At 38.1% G+C, this 9,864-nt stretch overlaps 1 protein-coding gene across 1 annotated transcript in view; it reads left to right on the top strand.

The window, feature by feature from the left end:
- The window catches only part of IFT81 (intraflagellar transport 81), a 94,416-nt gene that overhangs the window by 82,942 nt on the left and 1,610 nt on the right, over nt 1-9,864 (top strand). The window contains exon 16 of the mRNA XM_023733665.1: nt 1,352-1,409. Coding sequence (XP_023589433.1) covers nt 1,352-1,409 — 58 coding nt within the window. The remainder of the gene's footprint in view (nt 1-1,351; nt 1,410-9,864) is intronic.

Below are 9,864 nucleotides of genomic sequence, written 5' to 3'. Positions count from 1 at the left end.
TAAGTACTGTGCTCCCTTCAGTAATCAACTGTGTAAGATCAAATGGTTAACATTTACCCTAAAACAAAGATGAGAGGTAAGGAGGGGCAGGGAAGCTAGACTAATAGAAACAGAACAAACAGAATGCAAATAATGAGAATGCTGACACATTGTGAAAAATGTAACCAGTGTCATGGAACAATTTGTATAAAACTTGTTAAATGGGAACTTAATTTGTTGTGTAAACTTTCACCTAAAACATAATAAAATATTATTAATAATAATAAATACTTGGGGGAGAAAAAACATTAACCACCATGAAGTATATTAGACAATATAAATGTGCATGTTGCCATGTCCAGAAATATCTCCCATTAATACTTTGGTATACATTATTCCATATTCTTTTCCTATGCATTTGCTAATATATATGTGTATATGTGTATGTGTGTGTTAGCAAATGCATGGGAAAATAATATATATTGTTGTCACATGTGCCATCAAGTCGATTCTGACTCATAGGGACCCTATGTGACAGAGTAGAACTGCCCCGTAGGGTTTCCTAGGCTGTGATCTTTATGGGAGCAAATTGCCAGGTCTTTTTTCCCACAGAGTCGCTGAGTGGATTTGAATCACTCACCTTTTGGTTAGCAGCCAAGTGCTTAACTATTGCACCACCAGTGCTGCTTATAAGTATATATACACATACACATATCTGTGTATACAAAAATAAGAATAAACTGCATCTACAGTTTTAATAATTTATCTAGAATTTTTATACTTCAGTATTTATAGGTCTGCCTCATTGTTTTTTACAGCCCTATAGTATTCCTTTGAATGGTTGTACCATAGTTTATTTAAACATTTCCCATCTATAGACATTTAGGTCATTTGCAGATTTTTACTGTTATAAACAGTGTTGAAGTATGTAGTCTCTGCTTTTACCTTTAAGAAGTTATGGGAGTATTTCTGTAGGGTGACTCCCAGAAGGGGAATTGCAGGGGTAGATGCTGTTTAATATTTATTTAAAATGTGTTTCCTTTTTTCCTTTCTGCAAACCTCTTCAAAAACAAAGTGTAATTTAAACAAATTGGTTGACATTGTTTTGAGGGTAAATTAACCAAAAATAGTACTTAACATTCTTATCCTCTGAACTTAATTTCATGTATGATATTTTGGGTTTTTTTCCTCCTTCAATTACTATTTACGAGAAGAACTGACTAACAGTAGGGAAAGATAGAATATTTGGTAATAGATTTCATTCTGACTCCAGTACCTTAAACTATATTGTCTAATATATTTAGATAGATATCTTAATTTATAATTCAGTTATGTAATCAAATCAATTGAAGTAACTTGAAACTAAATCATCTTGGCTTCCTAGGGAACAGTATACCAAACATATTGCTGAGCAGGAGAACCTTGGAAAGGTAAGAATGTATTATTTATTTTTTAAAAAATGTGTTCTTATCTAATGCAGCTTCTCAGTACATGGTTATGACGCTGCCGTTCTTCTAACAAGATTATAGTGCGGTTTTCTAGGGGAGGTTGGATCCCGGCTAATATTCCCTTTCAAAGATGAAGACCCTTCCTTAGGAGTTCGGTTGTATAAAAGTGAAGGTACAAATAGATTTTTGAAAAAAATAACTCTAGCTTTAAATACCAGAGAGTTCATGATGAAGTTCTTAAATAACAAGTAAAAATGCCACATATCGTACACCGCAGATTATTCTCAGTTATCTCTGTTTTAAGAGGTAAGTATGAATTTACTAATTTATTTCATTTAATAAACACAAAACTCTTACTATGTGCCAGGCACTAGTCTAAGCTCTTTACTAACATTGGTTCCTGTAATACAAATCTCTGAAAAGCCCCCGCTGAGATAATCAGCTCCCTTCCTGCTAGCCTCATATGATGGGAGTGTGGGGTCGAGTCTGGTTGTCTCACATCTCTGGGCCAGTCCTGGTAGAAGAGGTGGTAAGATAGTAAGGACCTTGACCATCAAGACTTAAACTACCAACTAATTGACTCTTCTAATTGACTTCAGAAAGAACATGTTTTGACACTTACTCTGAAGACATCAGCTCTTGTCATTCTTTAAAAAAAAAAAGGAAGTTTTTACTAGTAACTCCGAGGAAAGATGACCAGCCATTAGGTGGCTTGGCTTCAGTCTTGGGCTTATGGCTCTGGACAAGACCTTTACCCATTTTGGGGTTCATTTCCTCATATTTAAACTGAAGTAAGTAGATACGAAATTGAAAAAATTAAAAATGACCTAAATAAATTCTGAGATCATCTTTAACGATTTGAAGTCCATATTGCATAGTGACGGCTAACCAGGCTTCACCGTGTGCCATTTCATTTGTTTCTTGTTCATTTCACCACTGGAAATTGTGTTTTCTACTAATCTTCCCTCATGGAAGTGTTAAGTTTGTAGCATCATAGTTAGGGATGATTTAGCTGACTAGCTACATGTATGTAATTTCACTGTTGGCAGATATTCTTGAGTCTGCAACCTGGGAATGATTATTTGTATTTCAGAGCTGCTTGTCCATTCTTAAAGTACAAATGAATTTGTACACTTTAGCTATTGGTCAGACTCAGTAAATTGCTGATGGCAAAATTATTCATTCTTATTTACATTTTCTGGTTTAAATCATTATTAAAAACATATACACATTTATGCTTTTACATAAAAACTGAATTTGCTCCCAGAAATCTGTAAGTAATACTCTGAAGGTCAGCTTCAGAAAAGCAAGTGGTATAACGGCAGGTTCAGACATTGGTGTATGTGCTTGGCCTGAGGAGCCAGTGGGGCGAAGCTACCATCTGTGGGATTATGACTGAACGCCTCTAAGTCAGAATCCCGCCCAGAAGGAACAATACGGCAATGCTGCAGAGCCTCAGTTGGCCTTGGATAGCCCGTCCCCCGCCATCCCCACCAGCGGATCCGTCGTGTGCTGGGATCGGAGTCCAGTGCGGAGTGCCTCTCATCCCAGGAAACAGGGCACAGCCAGATAGGGGGCCACTCCCTTGCCCATCACCCACTGCACGTTCGTGGGGAGCCTGCTGCTAAACTATTCCTAGATGACCTGCCTCTGGGTCTGGGCTTTAAACGTAGGAGAGCAGCTCCCTCGCTGCCATCTATTGAAAGTCAGCCCTTGACACAAGAGTTTGTAGAATAAAATAAAGTAAAAAAAAATTGAATAGAAAACAATGGAGTAATTGCTAAACAGAGTAGATATGGTCTCACTGTCTTTTTTTTTTGTTTTAGCCTTTTATTGTGGAAAAGTTCAAACTTACATAAAAGTAGAGAGAATAATATAATGAATCCCCATGTACTGATCACCCACCTTCAACAGTTAAACTCGTGGCCAGTCTTGTTTTATGTATAACCCTGCCCACTAAACCCAAAAAACAAAACCCATTGCCATCAAGTCTGTTCCAACTCAGCAACCCTATAGGACAGAGTAGAACTGCCCCATAGGGTTTCCAAGGCTGTAAATCCTTATGGAAGCAGACTGCCACATCTTTCTCCCGCGGAGCGCCTGGTGGGTTTGAACCACTGTCCTTTTGGTTTTCAGCCAACCGCTTAACCACTGCACCACCAGGGCTCCTTCACTACCCACTGCCCTCTAAATTATTTCGAAGGAAATCTCAAACATTTTATCATTTCATCTGGTTATAGTTCAGTATGTATCATAAAGACTTTTTAAACATAGCCTCAAAACCATTATCACACCTGAAATGATTTATGATAACAATAATTACATAATATTCAGTACCCAGTCACTGTTCACATTTCACCAGTTGCCTCCTGATTTTTTAATAATGTATTTGTTTGAATCAGGATCCTAATAAGAGTTCATATATTGCCATTAGTTGATACATCTCTTAAGTCTCTTTTTCTCTAGATTACCCCTCCATCTCTTTTTTTTTTTTCTTTACAGTTCATTTGTTGGGAAAAACAAAACAAAACTGATCATTTGTCCTGTTGGTTTTCCTACATATTGAACTTTACCGATGGCATCCCTGTGGCATCAGTTAGCATATTGCTCTGTTCCCAGTATGTCCTGTTACTGGTAGCTAGATCTAAAGGCTTGATTAGATACGGCTTGATTTGGACAAGAATACTTCATAAGTGGTGTTGTGTGCTTCTGTCAGAAGGCTCTCTTTTTGTGATGTAGGCAGCCATTGATATTCCATTAATTCATTAGGTAATATTCTAATTGCGTCATTCTTTTGTCATTTATTGGCTGAAATAATTTTGTAAATAACAACTTCTCCCTCTCAATTATTTGGTTATCCTGAGGTACATGTATGAGAAAGGCAAAATTAGTGCTTGATTCACTTACTTACTGGTTTTCAAAATAATGAGTCGGTTCCTATCATCCTTCAAAAGTATCTTTATGCCTCCTTGGTTTAAAAAATATGTAATGAGTTTCAGTCTGTTACCATTACTATTCCTATCAGTGCTCAAACTGCCCCATGTTTGGCCAGTGGAGGCCTCTTTTAGTCAGCTCCTGAATCCTTTACAAACAACCATAGTAGACTTGCTGGCTTCCTTATGTTCTGGTGTGACGGGTGTTCCAGGTCATCTTTTAATCCCCCAAACCTGGAATCAGTCATTTCTCCAAAAAGTGTTCATCTGTTCTTTCTGTATAATTTGTGAGTACATGTCCTTCATATTAATGAGAGTAAATTTAAAAAAAAAAAAACAAAAAACCTCCTCAAGGCTGATTTCTCCACTTATCAGAGAAATTGTGAGTTCTGTGTGCTTTATTCAGTTTATGGGATGACACGCTGCACTCAAAAAGAGAAAAAGAAATAATTTGTATGTTTAAGAGCATGCATTTGAATCAAGTTGTGAGCATTCATTTGTGTAGTTGTTTTTTTTTTTTTAATTGTGCATTAGGTGGAAGTTTACAGAGCGCCTTAGTTTCCCATTCGGTAGTTTGTACATAAAGTGTTCCATAACATTGGTTTCATTCCCCACAGTGTGTCAGCATTCGCCCCATTTTCATGCTAGGTTCCCAGTTTCCTTTCGTCCTGATTTTCTGCCCCTTCCTGCCTTCTTATCTTTGCTTTTGGGCAAATGTTGCCCTTTTGATCTCCTATAATTGATTGTTCTAAGGAGTCCATTCCTCTCAGGTGTTATTGTTTCTCTAATGTGCTTGTCTGTTGTTTGGCTGGGAGGTGGTCTCCGGGAATGGCTTCATTTCCAGGTCAGAAGGGTGTGTTAGGGCTGTAGTCTCGGGGGTTCCTCCAAGTCTCTGTCAGAGCAGCAAGCTTGGTCTTTTTTGTGAATTTGATTTTTGTTCTGTAATTTTCTCCTGCTCTGTCCAGGACCCTCTGTTGCGATCCCAGTCAGAGCAGTTGGTAGTGGTAGCTGGGCACTATCTAGCTCTTCTGGTCGCAGGGCCGTGTAGTCTGTGGTTCACGTGGTCCAGTAGTCCTTTGGACTAATTACTCCCTTGAGTCTTTGGTCTGCTTCACTCTCCCTCGCTCCAGATGGGAACAGACCAGTAATTGTATCTTAGATGGCTGCTCGCAAGCTTTTAAGACTCCAGATGCTACTCACCAAAGTAGGATGCGGAACATTGTCTTTGTGTATTATGTTGTGCCAATTAACGTCAGTGTCCCTGGAGTGTATGGTCCTTTGTCTTCGAGTCTGGGAGCTTCATCCTGCAAGTTCGGTTATGTCTAAGAGGTTACCCTTTGTGTGCTCTATGTGAGCTTCACCTACATGGACATGTTATCAGGAGGGGCTAGTCCCTGGAGAAGGACTCATGCTTGGTAAAGTAGAGGATCAGCAAAAAAGAGGAAGACCCTCAACGAGATGGGCTGACACAGCGGCTGCAACAATGGGCTCAAACAGCAATTGTGAGAAGGGCACAGGACCAAGCAGTGTTCCATTTTGTTGTGCATGGGGTCGCTATGAGTCAGAACCGACTTGACGGTACCTAACAGCAACATAGTCGTGTATGTAGAAATAACCACCGCCAAACCTATATTTGCTGGGAAGTGTGTTTCCCTTACATCCTCCCACACCTCGTGGTGTATCTACCTACCTATTTGTCCATTCGTAAATTATTGTTTGTTGATATTATTGCTGCAGGATTGTCTAAGCTATAGTAGTTGTCGGAGTTTCCCTTTATTCTTGTGTTCCTTTCAGTGTCCTCTTTTGCCTTGGTCATGTCGTACTGACTTCCCCCGTGTTATGTATTGCCTTTCCCTTCACCAATATTAACTCGTGTCTTCTGTCTAATCGATAATTTTCTCTCCCTCCCCCACCTGTCCCTGGTAAACATCAAATAATGCCTTTTCTTTTTTTTCCTGTGTGTAAACCTTTTATTGTTACTTTATAGTAGTGGTCTCATACGGTATTTGCCCTTTCGTGATTGATTTATTTCACTCAGCTTGTCCTTCAAATTCATCCATGTTGTGAGATGTTTTGTGGATTCGTCATTATTCTTTATCGTTGCATAGTATTCCATCATGTGTACGTACCAGTGTGTTAATCCATTCACCTGTTGACGGACACTTAGTCATTTGTGTAGTATTTTAACTACAGATTTTTGGTTTTATAGGACTTAGTATGGTTGTCAATAATGACTTTTATCTGAACATTTCCTATGTTACTTTTTTTCAAATGAAAAACGTTTCTCTCATTTATTTCAAAAAGTATTCTGGATGGGTACTGTGTACAGAAATTTTTATCAAATTTGAATCTTTTCAAAGATCTAAAATTAATTGCTAAGTCTGATTAAAGATTACTCTTTTACTCCTTTCCCTTCCAATGAAGTGTTTTAATGCAAAGTCTTTGGGGAAAGAGCAGTAGTTCAGCATCAAGTATATTTTGGCAAAGCAAGCCAGTGGCTAGCTCCTTCTCCAGTTGTCAGACTGGATTGTTAAAGAAACAAAGTTTCAAACGGAACAACCAGAATGGAAATAATAAGAATGTTGACACCTTGTGAAGAATGTAACCAATGTCACTGAACAACTTGTGTAGAGATTGTTGCATGGGAATGTAAAGTGCAGTGTAAACCTTCAACAGAAACAATCAAATATTGCTTTAAAAAGAAGAAAGAAAGAAAAAGAAACAAAGTTCCTCAATCCTCTCACTTCCCCTGATGTAGATCTAAATTTTTAAGGCAAATTCAGCACAAACCTAGCCTTTCAAAGTGATGAAAGCCGAGGCCCTCCCAGCCACCATAAATCAGACATCTCATAGACCTACTCAGGCAGGCGGAGTTTCCAAGTTAGACCTCTCATTGCGCTGCAATTCACCACCATGACCAGAAGTTTTGCTTTAGCAACTACTGTGGAATATTGTACTGAAAGTTGCAGCTTTTCCCATACTATACTCACCTCCTCCTTTAAAAAATATGAATCCTGTAATCACTATTTTTTTGTACATTGGAACTGTAACAAAATAAAATCTGTATTAAGTGACCATAATAAGATTTAAAAATAAAGTATATACTACATAACAACCCCCGTTGCCATCAAGTCAACTCCAACTCATAGCGACCCTGTAGGACAGTGTAGAACTGCCCCATAGGGTTTCCAAGGAGCACCTGGTAGATTCGAACTGCCGACCTTTTGGTTAGCAGCTGAGCTCTTAAACACTACCCCACTAGAGTTTCTACTACGTAACAAGTCAGTTGTATTCATAAAGTTAAAAGTTTTCAAGCACACATGATTATGAAGCAACTCAAATTTAATATTTCTGATACAAGTAGTGCCCCCATCCTTTTGCTTCTTTAAATAACTTTTATGGATTGTTAGGATTTTTGACAAGGAAAATATTCCAATAATATAATTTCCTTATATATATTAATCTTAAATTTATGCTCGTAACTCTTAAAATTCTTGGTCTGACTTAATGACCTCACTAAATATTTTTGTTTTAGATGATAGGATAAAATTGTTTACTGTAAGATACTTTATTTGTAACATAAACTTAAACAGATATACTCACATGCCCGGTATTTCATCAAATATTGGCTGGTTATATTTAAATTAATTTTCTTAATTTTTTTTTTTTTTCTTTTGTTGTTTGCTGTTAACTTTGTTTCCATTTTGGAGAGCTGAGGTGGTCAGTCTGTAGTAAGTGGTTGAAATATACTCCTCAGCTTAGTTTACCCTTTTATTGGGGCAAATACCAACTGCATACCAGCATTCTCATTTGTGCCTTTAGGCTAACTATTAGGTAGACCAACCACATACTAACAAATGAAAAGATGAAAATGTTCCTGCATAATCTGCATTGCTTGTTTCTTTGACCTTCCTGGTGCTGTGTCCCCACTGCTGTCTGCTGTTTCACTCTTCCTCCGCTTGTGTCTCTTCTCTGTAATCGTGTTTCTCCTGGTCCCTGACTTTGTGCCTATCCTTCCTTTCAGTCATACATCTTCAGTTTGCCGCAATATGGAACCAAAGTATACCTTTTGCATATTTCTTGAACATTTTTCTTATTTCTTTTTATAGAGTCAGTAAGTTTTGGCGGGCAGAACCATATAGATGGTTGGTAACAAAAACAATTCTTATAAGGATTTGGGCCCACTTAATAGTGGGCATTATTTTTAATCACTGGGCCTTCTCCCTATGAAATATATATGTAGACTTTGATCTATTTGGGCATACATAGAACAGACTCTGTGTTTTAGTCATCTAGTTCTGCTGTAACAGAAATAACACAAGTGGATGGATTTAACAAACAGAAATTTATTTTCTCACAGTTTAGGAGGCTGGAAGTCCAAATTCAGGAGAATGCTTTCTCTCTCTGTTGGCTCTGAGGAAGGTCCTTGTCTCTTTGAGCTTGTGCTCCTGGCTGATCTTCATATGGCTTGGTATCTCTCTTCCCCATCTCTGCTTCTCTTGCTTCCTTGCTTTTAATCTCTTTAGAGCTCAAAAGAGATTGATTTAAGACACATCCTACATTAATCCTGTCTCGCTAACGAATGGGATTGTAACCACAGGCATAGAGTTTAGGAATTAGGACACGTATTTTTGGGGGACACAGTTCAATCCATAACACTGTTTCAGGATACAATATGATATTTAATAATAATAGCATATATAACACTTGATGGTTTATCAAGTATTTTGATATCTATTATGTCATGTAAAAAGATAATCTTATGAAGCAGATGTTATTATTTTCTCCTGTTATTATCCTTAATTGACAGTTGAGAAAACGGAGGTCTAGAGAAATTAAGTGTCTTGCATAAGGTCATACGAGTAGTGACAAAGCCAAGATTGAAACTCAAGTCTTTGGGCTTCCAAAATCTACTGTCTTTCTTCTATACCATAATACTGTCCTACTTTCTTGACTTCCTTTATTTATTTGGTTTTTTTTTCCTCCCTTTCTTTTGTATTTTTCTATTCTTTTTAACTTCAGGTTGTCCTTGTTGTCGTTAGGTGCCATAGAGTCGATTCTGACTCATAGTGACCCATATACAACAGAACGAAACACTGCCCGGTCCTGCACCGTCCTCACAATCATTGCTATCTCTGAACACATTGTTAAAGCCACTGTGTCAGTCCGTCTCGTCGAGGATCTTCCTCTTTTTCGCTGACCCTCTACCAAGCATGATGTCCTTCTCCAGGGACTGGTCCCTTCTGATTACTTGTCCAAAGTATGTGAGACGAAGACTCACGATCCTTACTTTTAAGGAGCATTCTGGCTGTACTTCTTCTAAGACACTGTCATGGATTGAATTATATCCCCCCAAAAAATGTGTGTATCAGTTTGGCTGGGCCGTGATTCCTGGTATTGTGTGATCTTCCTATATGTTGTAAATCCTGCCTCTATGATGTTAATGAGGGAGGATGGGTGGCAGTTGTGTTCGTAAGGCAGGACTCAGTCTACAAGATTGGATT

This window comes from Trichechus manatus, unplaced genomic scaffold (genome assembly GCF_000243295.1).
Source record: "Trichechus manatus latirostris isolate Lorelei unplaced genomic scaffold, TriManLat1.0 scaffold00061, whole genome shotgun sequence".
NCBI lineage: Eukaryota > Metazoa > Chordata > Mammalia > Sirenia > Trichechidae > Trichechus > Trichechus manatus.
Note: the sequence above shows the minus strand (reverse complement) of the source record. Positions and strands in the feature narration are given on the sequence as shown.